Here is a 20,709-nt window from a genome sequence, read left to right as displayed (position 1 = left end):
AAAAGGCTGCTGATATTGTTCTCTAATAATCTCTGAAGAGGGAATAAATAAAAGGAAGCTGAGTACACAGACTGAACGAACAAAGACGTGAGTTTAAATAGACTCAATGATTCATGCTTAGTCTTATGATAATGGTTTTATTATTATCATAGTAGATTCCACAGAGGTTTCTGTTATCATGAGGCGGGTCTGATGGCTCATATTTCATCATAAATACAAGAAGGGCAGAATAGATTTGATTCTATTTATAGGCTGACGTCATAATGATGATATCAGTCTGGTTATAGTCTTTACAGTCATAGAGTCAGTCAGAGTGAGAAAGTTAGTGTAAAACCAAAAGAATAGACCTTTTATAAAAGTTAAAGCTGGAATCCTTTCAGAAGGTTCTACTTAGAACCAAAGATAAAGACCATCCGTAGAGAAGTCAAAATGAAAAACAAAAGTTTGTTAAACATTTTCTACTGCTTTGTAATTTCCTTCTACCCAGGCTAAAAATAATCCACCCAGCAGGTTCTGCCAAGAACCCATTTATACTCCAAGAGTTTCATCTAGAGCCCACCCTAAGGGTTCCTCATGAGACTCCTGAAGGACCGGGTCTGATGTGGTGCAGCTCAACCCACAACAGTCCTGGTTCTCAGTTTTTGCACCCATGCTCTCAACAACTTTTTATATAAAAAAGGTTCTCAATTGAACCTCTTAGTCTGACGACGAACCCTTCTAAACCCCCTTTCTTCTAAAAAGGGTTCTTTAGATAATCTGGGTTCTTAATATAACCTTTAGTCTTACAAAGAACCCTGTCTTCTTAAAAAGGTTCTGTGGATCAAAAGGGTTGTTAATGGAACCCTTAGTCTTACAAAGAACTCTTGAAAATCCATTTCTTCTAAAAGGTGTTCTTTGCATAAAAAGGGTTCTTAATTGAACCTTTAGTCTTACAGAGAACCCTTGATAAAACACTCTCTTCTAAAAAGGGTTGTTTAAATAATCTGGGTTCTTAATATAACCTTTATTCTTACAAAGAACCCTGGAAAAAGCTATTTCTTCATAAAAAGGGTTCTTCAGAAGTAAGTTGTTCCAGGAAGAACCTCCGCCCTTCAAGAAGAACCCTTATTTATGCAACACCTTTCATATACACTGAGTCATTTGATCCGTTGTTGATGTGAAAATAATCAGTAGTGCAGCTTTAAGTAACATTTTCAATTCAGTTGCTTGTAGTTACTTGAAGTATCTGAATACTTCCTCTAGTCTACTGTGTGTACTCGCTGTGAGGTTCACTACAGGTACTACAATATGACACAACACGATGTGATTGGATATAGGTCGTGGTTAAGATGATCCAGCAGTGCCCGGTATCAGCTTGTGTAGGTCGGCTCAGAGAATGTCTTAAGTATGTCGGGTATGTGGGCACTGAGGAGGCTGAGAGGGACGCCCCCTCCCACACACACACACACACACACACACACACACACACACACACACACACACACACACACACAAACACGTACACAACCATCAACCCCCCCCCCGCTGCAGGATTAGGTTTCCCTCAACACCTTTTCTTGTGGAAATCCTGGAGCCCGGCTTCACCTCCGGCAGGCGTTTCCTGAGGGGCCCTTCGGTTGCAGATTGAGGGAAAGATAGATTAAGTCAGGCACATGACAAATACTCCAGGGAGGGAGAATGTTTTTATACAGTTTGATACTTTTTAAACTTTTCACATGACCCAGCGGTTCCCAAAGTGCAGCCTGAAGACTCCCAGGAGTTCTAAAGGAAATCCTGGAGGATCAACATTATTTCTCTCCGAGGAAGTTTAAAGATTGTATGTATAAAGACGCCAAATCTTTTGCCTAATATCTTATAAAGTATTATGTTTACAGTTATGAAGTCATGAAAAGGCCAATCCAACACTTAACATCATTTAACAACATTAAAACATCTAAACCACTACTACTTTTAAGATTGTTGATACATTTGATAGATATATTGATGGTGCTTATACAATGAAACCTACTGGCTCACTGTTAATTGAGCAGCCATGACGTTGACATTTGTGGTTTTGAGTGAAATAGGCTCAACAATTACCGGATTGATTGATTGTCATTTTGTTCAGACGTTCATGTTCCTCTCTGGATGGATTGTATTATCTTTAGGTGATCGTCTAATTTTTACTCTAGCGTCATCATTAGGTTAAATATTTGTGAGCAAATACCTGCAAAACTTTCCCAAACATTCCCATCAACCTCGGCTGTACTTTGAGTTTAGTGCCTAATAGCAAATGTTAGCATGCTTACTCGCTAAACTAGCTGCTAGCATGGTGGGATTTGATTGGCTCTGTAGATAAAAGAGGAGATAAACCTTCATTGATGAATTCTAATTCAGAAATGTTTTAAAGGTTTCACTGGCCGACGTAAACTACACAGGGCTTTGCTCTGGCTGCAGGCGTTCAGCATGAGAGGGATTAACTTCACCCTGATAATCCTGGTGAAACTCTGTGTGCACAAAAGGCCCGGCAGTATTTTTAACAACTTGTTACTGTGATGGATTACTGAACGGGCCGACCGGGCTCAGGTCCAGAGGCCAAAAGTGTCCGGTCCCTCCTGACTTTCATAAATGTCACTCAAAGAGACATGTTGAACCAGGAAGAGACTACAGAGAGATCAAAACAACCACACAGAGATGCAAAACAGCTGCAAATAGACATTAAAATACCCACTAAGAGACACAAAGAGAGCACAACTACTACAGAAAGGGGAAAACATACGCAAAAAGACTCAAAATGACCAAACAATTACACAAAACGACACAATGTGACCACAACAAGACATAAATTACCTCAAAGAGTCACAAAACAATCACAAAAAGACATAAAACAACCACAAAAAGACACTATATGACCACACAAAGACATAAATGACCTCAAAGAGTCATAAAACAATGACAAAAAGACATAAAACAACCACTAAGAGCCACAAAATGACCACAAAAAGACACAAAATGACCTCAAGAGCGGGTGTTGCACATTCTGCAACGATATACATATATGGGAACTGTTTTCCAGGAATGCAACCCAAACAAAGAGAATTTTAGAAATGCATCAGTGTAAAACAACATTGGTAACATTGGTGACCTCAGATCAGATCCAACGGGTTTGATTTCTGTCGTCAGCAGAGGAGTGTGCAGAGTTTAAGTTATCTGGTCTCCTGTAATGTTCCTCTGATACAGTTGTGGTTCTTACAGCATGAAGAAGTGTTTTCTAACTACAGCTGTGTCAACAGTCTGAGCAAACAGCTTCCCTTAATCCTTATTAACAGGGAGAGCTCAATATGTGACCGGCTGCGTTAAAAAAGGTATCAGTGAGGTGATTTGTTGCTCAGGTGTCCTTCCTCAAGGTCTTCCTCTCTGACTCACAGCAGTAGCTTTGTCCTAAACATACAAAGACCTCTCTGTTCACTGACCCCGAGTGGACGGCAGTCGCCACACTGCACAAAGTGACAAGTCCATGACACACCTGAAATAGCTACTGGTCAGGAATCAGTGGAAACCTGTTTGTGTGTCCGTCAGGAGGCTGAAACGGGAAGCTGCATTAGGAAACAAAGAAAACGTAGATACAGTTCTGCTTAAGAAACAATATGTGTTGTTAAAGTTTGTCACATTTCTGCAGTGATCTTTTTTACTGAAGACATTTCGACATAGTGGTTCTCCCTCTTGTTGTGCCTCATTGATTCCTTTCCTCGCCTCCTCGCCTCGCGTCTTAGTCCCACCCACGGGAGATGCAGCGGAGGAGGCGAGGAAGAGAGGAGAGGAGAGAGGAGTCGAGGAAACAGGTATTTAACAAATGAGACATCCTCACCTCGGAGCAAAATTTTATTAAATATGATGTATGGTATGATCAGCTGTCTATTGTTTAGTAATACTTCTGTAATTTATGATATAAATATGGACTGGTATATATATAGTGTATATATATATTTATATAGAATGTTCTTATTGATATAATATTTTTTTTACTTCTGAACATTATGTCAGGATTATAGCAGATGAATTGAATTAAGCTAGATTCAGTTTAAAACAAAAGTATGAGGTGAATGTCATTAATTAATGTGGTTATATCAGAGACTTATGAGGTGTGATCGCTCATCTGATCATCTTAAATAAATACAGTTTATGAAATCAAAAAGGAACTGTTACAGTTGTAGAGTCCAGCTGTGGTTTGCGATCATTACAGGTGTGTGTCACACCCTCTTTTATTTGTTTATGTTAAGTTGAACACGGTTGTGTGTGTCATATTCTCACAGTCTCAGAATTTGATAATGACCTTTATAATACCACGAAGGCCTCTCCCTCAGAGGAGGTGACGGTGACGAGGCAAACAAAGGATCAGAGGAAGAGACAAACTGTTCCAGGTAAAACTACAAGAGCTACTGAGAACCAAGACGCCTCTCAAACCTGATTTAAAGGGTTTTGTAAATAGACTTTTCTGTTTTCGGAACTGAACGGATAAATAAAGGCTCATCCACTCCTCTGACTGAACCCCTCTCTGTGTTTACCCGGAGCTCAGGTCAGGTCGAGCTGCTGGTAAATCATTCTGAAGGTCACGCAAAGGTCTGCGGCGGTTGAGTAACTGCATATGAGGAATGTATAGCGTGTTTTCGGTGAAAGCGCACCGGCCAATCAGAGGCCCCGGATATCAACACCTCGATCACCAAACACCTGCACTGCTCAGACCTGTGAGTGAGCAGCAGGATGTAAAGCTGTTAATCAACAACGGGCTCGGTTTACTCTCTGCAATCATGAAAAAGCTTTAACATAAATGTGTATGATGACACGAGCAGAGAGAGAGAGCCGGAGAAGTGGAGGGCCGTGGTCACTGGAGGCTGCAGAGGGTTGAGCCGTGGGAGCGAGGCGGGTGGGGGGGGTTTGGGGGGGGGGGGGGAGGTAGGGGGGTGGGTGGGTGTTATTCTGGAGAGACAGAGGTGCTTTGACTCTGTGAAGGGGCCGGAGTTCTGGGCTCTGGTCTGGCTGCCAACTACGCTGAGTTTATCAGTCGGTGCCTGACAGGAGTAAACAACAGGGAAAGAAAAATACTGTCATGGAAAATAAAGTACATTTACTAAAGCCGATACTTTAAAACAAGCTTTGAGGTAGTGGTATGTCAGTGTTAAAGCTACACTAATACCCTAGGCTGTATATAATAGGTTTGTGGAATGATGTTTTGCCACGCCCATTATACCGCTTCTTTTTTGGACTCATGAGGTAGAGACGCTGTATACGTCTCTGGTGTCGACCTGTCAATCATTGTGTAGCCCCGCCCTAAAGCATACCCTGCTTTATGGTCTGTTTGACTCTAAATGGACCATCATTTACTAAATACACATCATGCTGTATTGAAGAAGACTTGAAACTAGAGGTTGAGACCATAAACTCATGTTTACAATGTTTACTGAGGGAATAAATCAAGAGAGAAGTAGAGTCATTTTCTCATAGACTTCTATACAACCAGAGGAGTCGCCCCCTGATGGACAGTAGAGAGAATGCAGCTTTAAGACATGAAGCATTGGCTTCACTTTTCAGAACTGGAGTCCACAAACCAATGAGAGATATCACGATGACTACGTCCACTTCTTATATACAGCCTATATTTACAAGCTTATTGAAGTCAGCTATCGGACATTGTTAAGCTGTGTTTGCAACGTGTTTTTTTCATTTGCAGTGCGTTGATCTCCCAGGATCGCCGTAAATTAGCCCACAAGTGGCCCAAATATTTTTTTTAATGCAGCTTTAAGTTACCGTACTGTATACTTTTACTCCACTACTTTGATTTATGTTGTACTTTACAGTCCCCTACTGCAATATATAAACAAGCAATGGTAAAACTGTACACCCATTTAAATAAACACTGGTGAGGGTGTTTGAATAAGCTTTCTATTGCTCCGTGTGGAGAGTGTTGATGACATTATGTACTCTGTGTTGAGAGAACCTGAGCAGCATTAAAATATATCAAAGGCTGCTTCTCACAGCAGCTTCTTCTCGTGCCATTTTGTGCCATTTCAGATAGTTCACAGCAGTTCTCTCCTGAGCTCTATATCACACCGTGTTTGTGTGTCACTGACTAATTGGACAAACTGCTCGGTGTCTTGGATACGTGCGCTATCAGCAGGATGCAGCTGCTGGTTTCAAGCACCAATTAGCTCTCACAGTGAGACGCGTCCCACACTCCTGACACTGCTGCTTCCATATTCCCCTGGACGCACAGCCTATTCCTCCGGATCAGACAGCCTGCTGAGGCTTATACAGGGCTTTGGTGTTATAATATCTTTATTATGAACAGACGAATGCAGAAAGAACATCTGCAGATTTTCCTCGAACGTTTCATACAAGGAGAGTGTTTGTTTGTGTGTGTTAAAATACAGAGAGAGAGAGAGAGAGAGAGAGAGAGAGAGAGAGATCCAATATGGCTGCAGGGTGATGAAGGACATCAAGCCATGTTTCTTTCTTTCTATCTGATATATATATATATATGTTATCATAGAAAAGTAAAAGGATAAAACAGTAATACAAAATAGAATAATTTAATTAATAACTAAAAACCTAAGAGATGAGTTTGCACGTCAGGAAAGTCAGAGAATTAAAGATAAAAGAAAAAAGAATTTCAACAAATACAACCAAAAGATTTCCCACCCTCGCTATGAATAAAACATAAAAGTGCAACAAAGACTTCATGGTATGTTTGTAAGAGCAGCTCCCATCTGTTAAGACCAACAAAAAAACTCAATCAAAATAATAATTTCAGCATAGAAATTACAATCAAAGAAATCAACAATGTTGTGTTTCTTGTCCCCTCAGACTTTTCCAGATCTCAGGAATGAAGTTTGTCAGCATAATGTTGTTATTACAGTTATAATTTATGAAAATAAGTCATTAAACAGTCGTTATAAACCGTAACTTTAATCATTTTTAATAAGACATCATTGTTTGTAGGTGCTTCTTATCCCCTCATCATCCTCAAATAAAAATCCCTCCATCCACCATGAATCACACACAGCATATCTATGGATCCGTCCAACAGTACGGAGCTTTTGGCCTCACGAGGAGCTACTTGATTAATAATAAATCTAAACCAGGCCGACAGTGAAGAGCTGCATGTCCTCTTCTCACCTTGCAGACCTCTCATGATATATCGGTCCTGTTACTGGTTCCCTCTGTATAATAAATAGACGTCAGAGCCAGAACATTATCACACAAGCAGCTGCACAGAAAAGGTGAAAAAAAGACAAAGCATATTGTTGCATATTCCATTTATCTTCTCACATGTCTTATCTGGTATGCAGCAGTAGTTTTGCAGAACTTTTAATGCTCCGTCCATCATGTTCAAAGTGAGAATCACGGATAAAATAAAACACACAGTAGAGCCTGCTGATGTGGCCTTGAATCACCTCCTCAGAGACTCAGAGGTTATCAGGCCACAGCAGTCGGATCGCCTATTAATCACAGTCCGACCTCTTGACCACAGCGGTTAGTAGCCGGTTCAATAAAGACCATGAAATATGAGCGTGAGTGGATCGAGGTTTGTTTGTGTGTTTGTTTGATCAGAGGGATGTACATAATGGATTACATAATGGATCAAATAAAATAGAATAAAATACTCAATCCACATTTTGCCTGATACTTGTATAACACAGTATTTATTTAATATTATACTCAATGTACTTTTTTTTTAAGCTAATATTATGACTCTGTCTCCATATATTGTATTCTACTCGTGATACTTTAGTCTCGATACACACAACATCTTGCACGCCTGTGTGTCTTGGTGGAAGGACTACTTTTCTGTTGCAAAGGTTAAACCAAAGGAATACCTGGATACTCTTCACCCAAGCATAAACGCTGCACTGTGTTAAACCCCTCCGGTTCTGTACTTAGAGGATGTAATGTGATTTAATTACAGCATACTGTAGTGTTTTCCGCTCTGAGAGATACTGAAGATAAATCAGCATCGTAGGAAACAGATAACTGCAATCAGGACGAATGATCTCTGTCTCCTCTGATGACCTTGATGAATTCAGCCATCTGATGTCAGAGAGCTCGGATCGATAAATGTGTTTGCATGAGTTAATGAACCTGATTGAATTGTGTGTTCCTGCTGTTATCCAACGTCATGATGTGTGTGGAATAAATATAACCGGCTGGCTCACAGGACAAGCAAATGCTTCACCTTTATTCAAATAGATCCAATATTATTTTTGATGTATAGTTAAATAAAGTTTAGAGTGTGTATCAACAGTCTCCAGACTCTTCTTTGTCTCTCTTCCAGGAAATCTCCCATAGAATACAGAACATTTCCTGGTACACCCTCCGACTGCCCTCATCACCTCACAAGAACATGAAATAACACATTATTCATAACATGGCAAGTGGATATTTATTTGCTGTATATTAAAGACATATCACACAGTGGCTCTGGTCAAAAACATGTCGATACATTAAATCAAAGGGTTTATAAACAGCGGACATTGTGATATCTTTCTCAGACAGACAATACAGGTTTCTCTTTAAGGGTTTCTTTGATTTGTCTTTCTAAAAGTTAAAACATTTAAAACGTTTGTTGTTTTCTTTCATAATAAATTCAATATATTTAGCTTGGACTGTTTAACTGACACAAAACAAGCAAACTCTGGTTCAGAGAAACCAAAGTTCTGAGATTGTATTGACCAAATTACAGATTAATCATTAATGAAAATAATGGTTGGATGCAGCCATATTCAGGTTCATTTCAACCAGCAGCAAATATGTTTTTCATTCGGCATCCGTGGAGCAGCAGGGCCCCGCTTGGACCCAGGTCGGGGGTACATCACCCTGGTCTTGGTCACACCCCCGGGTTCATCACTGAAGACGTTTCCAATAGAACCAAGAAAGTGTATTCTTGACCTTTCCCTGTCTGCACAATGCATGATGGGAGTTAACTTTGAGTTAGGGACCAAATATTGATCACTCCAGGGAATCCTAACACACCATGTAGAAGACTGCAGAGTGAAAAGTGAATTATTTTTTGCACATCTGCTGATTGTTTTGTGAACATTCAAAAACTACAACTCCCATGAGGCTTTGAGGGTACTTCTGAAGCTAAACTGGAATGTAACCATCAGGTAAATAAGCAGAGTATCTATTGAAGAATATTGACACAAAGTATGTCATAGTCATCTTCTGTTTTCTTTTAAAGAAAGAAAAATAAAGAAACTCATAAAACAGTGAAACAAGTTCTATTTCAGCTCCATTCGTGTGATTGTTGATTGGTAGAAATAACATTAAATCATCAAATAGCACACAGTGGTGCTATAAATAATATTAAATAAACATATTCATTCAATGCTTCCATGCAGTGTACAACCATTGACACATTAACAACTTATTTACATTAATCCAACACCAGTTGCTCTATTTTACATGTGAACTTTGTGGTTAATAACAATATTCACAACCCAAAGCGAGTAAATAATGTTCCACCGGTGCTGCCGCTGCAGGTTTATGGTGGGTGTCGGGGAAAGGGGGAAGGGTGGGTGTATGGTGAATGTAATATATTTGCGCCGTCAGCACCCACCCTCTATCGGTGTGATTGTGGTCCAGCAGAGGGCTCACAGTCCGGCTAACTGATGCAAAACGTCTTTGTTCTGCAGCAAAGCCGCAGCTTTGACGTCCAAATGAAGCTCTACACTGTCTGACACACGGCGGCACAGAGGAAGCCAGCCAATAGAAGGTTTGGCTGTTTTTCCATCGGTGCCGGGTGGCTCGGCGTTCCTCTTAGAACCAGCTTAGAGAACCACGGAGCGACAGCAAACACACAGTCAGCGAGAGCAAAATGAAAAGACGTGAAGTTAATTTGACGTGTTGTTGAGAGCGTCAGGGTGTTCACCACTGGGACGTCCTATGTAGACCGTTTCCCTGCAGAAGAAGAGAGACATAATGAGACTTTAAATAATAACAGTTTACAGATTAAACTAGAGAGGTGGCTCTGAAGGGCAGCAGCTTTGATTCACAGCAAATTCAAATCTTTAGGCGATCAAAGGATGTGTCAAAACAAAATCCCTTTATTGAACACAAAAAGTTATAGTAGTAGCTGGATTGGACCCAATGATTTAATGACAAAAATAAACTCATGTGATGCATCTCCAGAAAACAAACCAGCAACACAAAACTCCTGGAGACTAACTCTGTTTCACTGATGGACTTCTTAGCCGAAAGAAGGAGCACCAAGACTAAATGAAAAAGGGACTGATTAACTGATGAAACACAGGCGGTGCAGAAAACACACAAAGACAAGAAGTAAAACCAAACATGGCACATGGGGAGGGTAACTTTCAAAGTAAAGCAGGAAACAGAGTAAAGGCCGAATAAGTCGGGTCACGCATTCCCCATAGGTGGATTTGTAGTATTGCTACCAAAATATGTCTAAATAGCTTCTGTATTGCATTGTAACTGCTGTGAATCCCTCTGACTACAGGCCACAGTCTATTCAGAGCCACCTTTAAAGACTAGAGGTGAGTGTTTCATACTCAAAATATAGATTTTCAGTTAAAGAAAATTTGACATTTAGAAGATAAATGTTAAAGACAGATAAATATGGAAAAGAATAAGACCAGAAAGAGACAAATCATGACAAATCAAACCCTTTTTCACCCACATTTCTTCTCCGTTGTAGAGAGAAACACAGATGTGAAGAACAGAGTGAATAAGTCCAGACGAGGTAAAAGACATGAGAGCTCCACCAGGTAAGAAAGTAGGAAAAAACTCCTGACAAAGAAGTGATTCATGGTCAACCTGTAGAAGAGGTTGCTATGGATACAGCAGGAGCTGAGAGGTCGACACGCACAGAGGCAGAGGGGGAAACAGAAAAAGTTGATAAGCGAGGAGAGCCGTGGAGGGCGGAGGAGACGACCTACGCTGTTCCCGTTGGTCTGAGCGTGGGCGGCGCTCCCGGCCTTGCCGTGTGTCGATGGAGTGCTGCTCCCGCTGTCGGTGGCTGAGTGGGTGGACGCTCTGGGAATGGCCATGTCAAAGGAGACCTCCGGAGGGTGCTGCACGACATTGGCCCAGGACAACAAACATCCAAGAAATGAGGGAGGGGAATGTATCAGTGACGGCCTGCTCTTTGGAGAGACCGCCACGACCCGTTTACCAGAACTTAAGATCCTCAGAATCAACAATTTAATTAAATATAAAAAAAATGGTGGGCCCTTTTTGTATCATGTACATGATTTGTCTCTTTGCTCCATTTTAAATTACTCCTCAAAACAAACTTGTCTAAAGAGGCTTTTGATTCCTGATGCAGATGCTTTTTTTAAATTTGTTTATTTTGTTTTAACTCATATTTTTTTACTATTTTGTCTGCTTATTTTAATCATTTTATTTTTCTTATAGATACCCCTGTAATAGTTGCTTTGCTACCTGATTTATCTCTTTGTATGTATTTAATTGCGTCGTTCAGTTTTTATCAGTTTATCACTTTTTATATTCTGCTTTTGAAAAGTGCTACCTGATAAAAGTTAGTTAAATTTTTATGATGATTATTATTATCATTATATTTATAGAGCCCCATGCACGCTGCTTCATCAGATTCAAAAAGCTTGACAGACCTTCTGTACCTAACAGTTGCTAAAATGTGATTGGACAATCTCTGTGAAGGGGAGGAGCTTAGTAAATAGTCATTTATTGGACTATATGGTACATTTGAAACGGCGTTGTGTTTTTAACGGACTGATCGGATCACTACTCCACACGGTATCGTGAAGGAATAAAATGGTATTGGAACATCTCTAACTACTACTATTAAGACAATTAAGACTAGAATGTATCATGTAATAGATGTCAAAATATAATCTAGTTATGACCAACATCTTTTTTATGAAACTTCTTGTAATATATTGCCCATAAAGGTTAAATCTTGCATCTCGTTTTCAAACAAAACAGCACATATTCTGCTGAAACCCGGTTCACACAGTTTGCTCTGTCTCATTGTTTAGACTGCTTCCTCAAAAACAGTCAAATGTTCTTCTTTAATTTCAATATACTCTATGCTATTAATGGCACATTCAAATGTGTGTCTCCGTAAACAAGAGGCGTGGGCGGACACTCACGTTTCCTACTGCTTTGCTGATGAGAGCCAGCTCGGTGGGCTGGTAGACGGCCCCACGCAGCTGACCGGTGTAGCCGCTGTACGGAGACACGGGCTTGGATCCTGTAATGGAAAGACGGGGGGGCAACACACGTCATTAATTTGTCACCCAAACAGTGCAAACACAAGGCGTGATGTTTCTGATGGGAATCAGGAGTGGGAGTGTTTGGGAGAGGGAGGCTCATTAACAGGAATGATTCAGAGGACACATTGCCACTGTTGAATACCTGACTGCAATTCCGGTTGAGCAATTTACGGTTGACCTATCCTGTCCCACTGCTGACGACTATTAACGACTCTTTAGTCACACAGTAGCTCACAATACAAAGAAAAGAAGTCAATTATCCGTAGGAGTAAATGATGCAGGAGGAAGTCAAATGCTGCCGCTCTGTATCATGAACCAGATCTGAGATCTGAAATCCCACAACAGCTGTGCGTACAGCATTTAGCATTCAGATTTGAAAATATAATAATCTTAACAAATAACAAATCTCGAGTTTTAGGGAGTTTGCTTTAAGATTGCATGGGGATAAAAAGAAGGGCTGGAAAAAAAGACGAAATAAAAACATAGAAAGAAAGAGAAACAGAAATTTGAAACTAAATATAAAGCTTTTTAGATAATAGAGTGCTGCAGGAATAAATCCTAAAACCAAGAAATGAGTCAGCATTTTTTCACATCCTGTTCCATCATCTTAAAGTCAATGTGTTTCTGGTTAGATGTCTGAAATAAGGTATCAGTAAAAACCCCTCTGGTGAATTTAGAAGCTTCTATGTGTCTTAAAACATGTCTAAATGAGACGATTAAATGTCCTCACTAGAACACCAGAACACTAGTCCTCCTTTAGGTTAGTGGTGGAGACGTGAAGTCATGTGACTAAACGTCCTCACTAGAACACTAGAACACTAGTCCTCATTTAGCTTAGAGGTGGAGACGTGAAGTCATGTGACCGTGGTGGAGTTCCTTTACAGCCTTACGTTAGCTTTTTACTCCTGCTGAATGTGGTGTTCATTTGTTAAGACTATCTCTATGAACAAAACATGTTAGTATCATGAACATTTGTTTGCCACAGAGATTATTTTCTGCAATAATCCAAAATCCAATGGAAAAAAATAAAAATGATCGAGGGAACCAGTGTGATGCTGACTTCCTGTTGGTTTTCAAAAATACATCATCCTTGCAGCACTCTATGTCTAAAAGTCATAGGAATGTATGAAAATGTAAATCTCTATCTCATGTTTAACTTCAAAGCTGAATCTGAACTCTAACTTTAATATAAATGTTGTGGGGTACAAAGTGTGATTTCCTTCCTGAAATGTTGCAAAGAAAAAGCTTAAAACTTCTCCCAGAATGGAAATATTTGAGTATAAACACCTAGTTATTTTTCCACCACGGTGACTCAAGCTGACAGACTGGTGAAAAAACTCCCTGTAACCCTTGAGGACATTATCAGCCACACAACACCGTCTACCTCACTATCTATGATTAACCTGAGAGGCCACAGACTGAGTGTTCTGATCTTTTTACTGGACTCAAACAGCAGAATATCGAGTTCTGTTTGGGTCATCACAAAGATGTAAAACAACCTTTTGAGGATTTTGCAGGGTAATCGCTCTGGTTCAATGTTTTTGTGGGCTTTAAACTCAGTGATCATCTGTACAAGGTCACTGTTTGTTCTGTGATAAGCACGTTATTATACAAACAGTCACTGCAGAGACAAGAGGACATGTACAATTCAACGTTCCCGTAACAAAACCAGGAAGCTATTCCTGATATTCCAGTGAAATGGAAACGTAGTCGGGTGGAAACTGCGTGAAACTATGCAAAGTGGATGTTTGTGACATCCTTCTTGTCAATACCTCACAAACTACGCAAACTGTCTGTTGACTGGGCATATATTTGCTTAACATGGAATAAAAGGAGTGAAAACGCTTTCCATGAGACTAGAGTGATGTCATACCTGAGAAAATAAAGGTTGGGAGGTTGGTGTGCCCAAACCCGAATATGTTTTTATAATTATTCAAAAAAATATTAACATTTAATTGCAGCCCTTGTAGGCCTGTAACGATAACTTCTTATTTTGGATGATATACTGTCCCAAAAGCAATTGCGATAATCAATGTTTTTGCCATTTTATGCCACTGATATGATAACATAATCGCATTATAATGCAATTACAACCTTTTAAAAAACGGTGAACTATTAATCCTTCATGATATTCAGATATTGGAATCGAAATGTGAAAAGAAATATCCTAAATAAATGAAACATAAATAAAATAAAACCACACAACCAAAACAATAAATTAAATGGGCTCTGTTCCTACTGTTTGAACTGTTAGCGCTGTTAGCACCGTTAGCTCCTAGCAGGCGGATCAGCCTTTGCCATACTGAGAGCCGTGTGAAGGAAGTGCTTCTAATCTCTTATATAGCACCTGTAAACCTCAAATGTTCCCACATCAGAGCTGAAGATAAAGTAAAACATATGGAGGTCATGTCACAATATTGTTAAATAGGTCCATATAGTAATTATTGTGGCAGAACATTTTGCTTTTCAGAAGTGCAGTTGATAGTATAGTTGATATTATTTGAGTTATATTAGTTCAGACTGCAGTAAAATTGCTGTTACGTACAAATGTATCGATAGAGTTTTGTAATCATTGGAATGTCTTGATATATCAGTGTCAACAATACAAAACATTCTGCCTGTAGATTCCTCTAACAGATGGACTACAGACTTTTCAGAGCCACATTTCTAACCTACAGGTGGTGAGAGTTTGATCCAGCACAGAGAGTTTTTCTATTAACTATAAAGATGAAATAAACAGCAGACTACATACCTTGTTTGGGCTCGTCCATAGAGAACGCCTTATTTTCCATGAACATGTTCTGGGAGCTCTGCTCCTTCAGGATCGTCTCGTAGCCGACTCCTCGGTTCGGGTACAGATCTTCCCCAAAGGTCTGCTCGGTCTCCTCAAAGCTGGTCAAGGTGCAGATGTCGGGAATCGAGTAGAGGATGATGAAGGTCCAGGCGTTCACAACCAAGGCGATGGCCAAGGTGGGGTCGTCCCACGTGGGCCCCCCTGTCCTCTGGTTCCCGTAGACGTACATGACGATCCACGCCACCCAGATACCCACAGAGACAAGGCTGATCAGAAGGATGAAGGCGCCTTCCTTCTTCCACTGGTTGTGTTTGCCCGCCATGATGGCGAGACTCGCCACCACCACGGCCAATATCAGGGTCATCACGTAGATCAGCGCCATGACGAAGTCCTCGTTGGCAACGTTGCATGGCGTCGCCGTGGCTCTGCCGGTTTCGGCCGTGGCGTTGAGCGGCCCCTGTGGGTGCCGAACCACCGTGATGATCAGCCACTCGGTGTTGATGACCACCTCCACCAGCCACAGCCCCAACGCCGCCAGACACAAGACCCAGGCCCGAGGCCCGCTGTCCCGCCGGGCGAGGAAGTTCAGCCTCACACACTGCATCAGGAGGCAGGCAAAGCAGCCGCCAAACAGCACGCCGAAGAGGAACCTCCGGGAGGCGCACGTGGAGAAGTCCTTTCCCACGATGAAGGCGAAGGTCAGGCAGAAGAGGCCGGCGGTGAAGACCACGAAGAAGGCCTGGAGCACCACCGAGCTCCTGCGGTTCTTGTCCTGAATGAAGGGCAAGCTGGCCAGCAGCGAGATGGAAAGCACAACGGAGAAGACGATGCCGGCCGCGGCGAAGGCCTCCAGCACGATGCCCCACACAACGTTGAGGTCACACAGATTGTAATAGAGGGAGTCCACCTCGGGGCCGCAACCCCGAGGGGTGGCGTTGGTACTCATGGCGACTGGGAGAAAACCAGGGTTCAGTTTGGACGAGTTGTTCTGGGATCCTGGCAGTAGCTGTACAGACGGAGGAACAAGGAGAGTCTGAGAAACTTTAGATGTGGACAGATCTTAACAAAGACTTAAATACGTCACCAAAGCTGCATAACGATACTGTTGTCTACACCCGATAAAGCAAATATTACACTTATGTGAGTCAGTATACACACAGCAACATGTGATCATTCAAGCCTTCATCATGATGTTTACACAGAAAATTACTTAACTGTTGTTCAGAGCTGGAAAGAGTCAGAAAAGCTCAGAGACCTCAGTAGCCACCTAAAATATCAGAGGAATGTCAAACTCTGGACTTTTCCCAACTCTGACGTTATTCATTAATGAGATTTGTCGACAAATATTGTTTCTGTACATTGAGATTACACCAGAATCAATGAGGTGAAAGTGCATTAACCCTAAGGTGGAGTGGGCATCAAATCAAAAAGTTTTTTTCTATTCAACAACATAAAATCAGAGCGGATCCTCGTCTGGTTTCTGAGTAAATATCTCCAGAGTCCCTATTTTGTCTTTTTGCCGAGTCTTCTTTTTGTCCCCGTCAGATTGTATTTCTCTGAACCCGAGGGACATTGTCTCTGAGCCAAATCGATACGAGTGTGGTGGCAAACATTCACACTATCTAACTTCCTGTGACTTCTGGAACAAAGAAATCAACCTTCTCTGGTTCTCCATGAGTTGGTTGGTCCCTTAGTTTCGTGGCTGTACCGCCCTTCCCTCCGTGGACTACAATTAACCACTAATATGTTTGTTTCATCTGGGCGTGACCCCTGATCACGAACACAGTATCAGTATTCTTCACTAGATTTCATGCCTGTCGAACACAGAAACAGGAGCCTGTGGACACACCGTATTAACTCAGGCCCTCAGTCTTTAGACATCAAAGTTATTTCCACCTCCGTTACCATGGAGAGCTCAAGGACCAACTGTTTTATGGCATGTTGGCAATTTCAATTGCATGCTCAAGGTAGGAACACAAAGATTTTTCATTCCAGTATGAAACAAAAAAAGTAAAAAATGAAAGAACACAACAGCAGTTTGGCTTTCCAAATATCTCACGAGTTCAGCAGGTTCATGCAAATGACCTAAAGAACTAAAGACTTTCACTGAGGATATTTTTTTTTCTTTACATACAAAAAGTTTGACAAAGATAAAACCTCTGATTCCTAGAATACTTTATCAGGATTTTAAAAAAGCAGTAAAATAACAAAACTCAGCTTGTCCTCTCAGTCTCAGAGCATCAAATACGAATGCTTTTGTTGTGGCCGTCACCGTATTTTAGAGGCGAGAAGTCCTCCAAGAGATGATGGGACAAACAAACACAGGACTTTTACTCGTTTGTGGCCCGATGTCACATGACGTTACATTCGTAGCTTACCTGACGTTCCAAAGGACATGTTTTAAACTGGAACCATGATGTTTTTTCTAATGTTAACTAAATGGTTTTGGTGCCTACATTTTCACAATGTTAACCATGTGTTAAGGCCTAAACTGGGTGTGTTAAGTATAAACGGCATGAAAATGCAAAATATTCGCAGGCAGGTACTTTGCATTTGCAAAATTCAGGACTATTTATTCTGAGCAGAGTACGGTCAGGGAGTTCGTCCAATCATTACACTCAGGCAGAATTAAATAATTGGTCAGGCTTATATCTGACAATTTTTTTGTCAGAGTATTTGATTAATTTATCGCCGCCAGGATGTAAAGACAATTTAAACAAAAAATAGGATTACAACCTTGCCTTTAATATAGCTGCTGTGGAGCTTTCAATCATCTCACATGGTCTTCATCAGCATGGTTTGTAAAATGAGACAATACAACACTTCACCGGCTGAAAAAGATCACATGATGTGATCAAAAGCTCATCAACAGCTTAAAGGTGTTTGTGTCAATCCAATCACACAGAAATCAATACTATGTTCTTCAAGGGGCCCCGATTCCCACGGTCCCCTTGTAGAGAGGCCCCTAGAAAAAAACTATCTCGCATGTGTTTTCTGTCCTCATCGGTACTTAAACGCAACATGATACCATAAAACACACAGAGCGTCTGGAAGAAATAGAAGCGTCACAGCTCATTTTGGCCCTCAGAGTCTTCTTCAGGTATTGTGATCAATATGAAACATGAATTAGCTCAGTTTCAGCAGCTTTTATAAAAACACACAGGTTCATCTCCTTCACGTCTGGCTGCTGCTACATGGTGATGCATTTCATTTACAAAACAACACTTTTTCCTCCAACAAAAAATGCTTCTTCTTATCCTTCCTCACCACATAAACTCAAACATCAGATCTGTTCTTCATCAATATGAAGTATTTAATGTATGTAAGAACAGTTTACACACTTCAGGGTGTTTTCAGGGACATAAATGAACATTATAAACACACAAACAGTTCTTAAATATCCATAATAACATGCTTTGACATCGGACACTTGCTCTGCTCCTTTAAAAGCGACAAAAATAGCATTAAGAGTATTTATTGCGCACTTAAAGGAGCCAGTATATTGAAAATAGAACAGAAATGTGCTCTTGAACATATCTCTAGTAAAGCGTCCTTAGATCTTAAAAGTCTGAAGGAGATAATTCATATGTAATATGATCATAAATGTGATGTATTTATTACCTGAATGCTTGTTGATCTTCTTCACCTGCTCCACACAGTTGAAGGTAAATCATGCAGAGTTCAAAATAAAAAAAGTTTCCTCCTTTCGATGAAATCTGATACAAACAGACAGAAAGTTAAAACAGTTCACTTCCGATTTAAGAGAGAAAACCAAAACCTTTAAGAATCCTCCACGAGCGTTTTTATAACGATCCGACTGCTGTGATGGTCTCTCTCTCTCTCTCACTTTCTCTCTCTCTCACATACACTTTCTCTCTCTCTCTCTCTCTTTCTCACATACACTTTCTCTCTCTCTCTCTCTCTCACTTTCTCTCTCTCTACTGCTTTCCCACAATATCCGAATGAACCAATTTTCTAATTTATCCTGTCCTCCCTGTTTTACTTTTTTTTATTTGTAATATTTGTTCTTTATTATCAAATAAACAAATTTGATCGCAGCATCACTAAAATCATCTAACACGTGACAGAGGAGAGCTCGTGGTGTGTGGTGACACCTGGTGGTGATAAAGTATTTCATCCTGCAGCTGTTTAAGGAGGTTTAGTCACATGAAGGTGGCAGCAAAGCACAAAAAAACCCTGAACACTCAAACTGTTGCAGTGTGTAATAAGAATATATTAATGTTTTACTCAAATCAACCATCTCAGAAGATTTTAACCAAAACATCAAGTACAATACTTATTAAATATGTCAGGAGACACTAATACTATATTTAACTAATATATATCACCATGAAACTTCCCCAGTTGATAACTGACATTAAGACAATTCTTTTTTATATTAACAGTTTTATGGAATTGTATCTTTAAATATGCAAATGAGGCGCATCTGATGGTTACTTCTAGTGATTTTATAATAGAGAAAGTAGTTAAAATAAACACCTAAATGTACATTTTGGATGTGTTCTTTTCACCAGTTTGAAAGGAGTCGTGTTATGGAAGAGAAATAGAACTAAATCTTTAAAAATGTGCATTAAAAAAAGAATGATGAATAAAATATTCACAATATGTCCATTTTGTGGATAAAAATAACGTTTCTTTTTACAATTAACACTTAAAATGATGACTCTGCACATGCAAATGACAAGGTAGTAGAAAATGTAAACCAAACTTTGGTGTTTCTAAATATGAAGCTAATCTTAAAACATACCATCTAAACTCAAAATAAATCTGATTTTAATTGAATGATTAATGGAAAATGCTGATACAGAACATTAACCTTATGTGATGCTGTGAGACTTAAAGCTGCTTGAGGCGGTAAAAAAAAGTGGAAACTGGATTTAAATGAGTTAAATGTCAGTTTAAGTCTGCCTCGTTTCCACTTTGTAAAAAGTTTCAATATTTAAAGACATGATTTAGAACATTCTTCTTTTTCTTTAGAGATCAGGCTTTAAGTGAAAGTACCTCTGAAGATTTTATTATTTGAGGTTTTAGTCAATGATTAAAGGACTAGTCCGCCCAGTTCCTTTTTGCTTGTTGACTTGTTGCACAAGAGCTGATTATTCCTGCTTCATTTCCCAGATCTCGACAAACTTCCCTCCTCTTTTCACCTCCATGTGTCTTTAACAGATGAGACGTCTTTTAGCTCTTTGTATTTAAGTCCTCAGTCCGGTGAGGTTTTTATTCTCCTTGTGGTCATCAGATTGGTGGTTAGGTGTAAGGGGTCTGTTTCAAGATATAGATTACTGTCTGACCTCCGTGACATCATTAATCATTATGTCACCTCAAGGTCTTTAAGGAGGTTTTCTTATTGATTCACCGTCTCCTTGAACCAAAACCCCAAAGAAATCTGGTTGTATAGAAGTCTATGAGAAAATGACTCTACTTCTCTCTTGATTTATTCCCTCAGTAAACATTGTAAACATGAGTTTATGGTCTCAATCTCTAGTTTCACGTCTTCTTCAATACAGCATGATGTTCATTTAGTAAATTATGGTCCATTTAGAGTCAAATAGACCATAAAGCAGGGTATGCTTTAGGGCGGGGCTACACAATGATTGACAGGTCACTGAGACGGATACGATGTCTCTACGTCACTCCTCCTCAGTC

General features: G+C 40.2%; 1 protein-coding gene across 1 annotated transcript; it reads right to left on the bottom strand.

Annotated features, from left to right (window-relative positions):
* Positions 1-8,220: 8,220 nt before the first annotated feature.
* Positions 8,221-18,875, bottom strand: gprc5c (G protein-coupled receptor, class C, group 5, member C). The gene is made up of 5 exons (XM_054599340.1): positions 18,664-18,875; positions 15,001-16,048; positions 12,126-12,226; positions 10,932-11,066; positions 8,221-9,933 (listed from the first exon to the last, which is right to left on the bottom strand). Exons 2-5 carry the CDS (start codon positions 15,986-15,988, stop codon positions 9,901-9,903), a joined length of 1,257 nt encoding a protein of 418 aa, XP_054455315.1. The 5' UTR covers positions 15,989-16,048; positions 18,664-18,875; the 3' UTR covers positions 8,221-9,900.
* Between the last annotated feature and the right edge of the window lie 1,834 nt (positions 18,876-20,709).

Source organism: Anoplopoma fimbria, chromosome 5 (assembly GCF_027596085.1).
Source record: "Anoplopoma fimbria isolate UVic2021 breed Golden Eagle Sablefish chromosome 5, Afim_UVic_2022, whole genome shotgun sequence".
Taxonomy (NCBI): Eukaryota; Metazoa; Chordata; class Actinopteri; order Perciformes; family Anoplopomatidae; genus Anoplopoma; species Anoplopoma fimbria.
This window is presented reverse-complemented; position numbering and strand designations above follow the sequence as displayed.

Coding starts and splice junctions, on each gene's coding strand:
- gprc5c (XM_054599340.1), bottom strand. CDS start 15,988: ATGAGTACCAACGCCACCCCTCGGGGTTGCGGCCCCGAGGTGGACTCC. Junction 12,227..15,000: donor TATGGACGAGCCCAAACAAG/GTATGTAGTCTG, acceptor TTTCCATTACAG/GATCCAAGCCCGTGTCTCCG. Junction 9,934..10,931: donor CTCAGACCAACGGGAACAGC/GTAGGTCGTCTC, acceptor CTTCTTCTGCAG/GGAAACGGTCTACATAGGAC.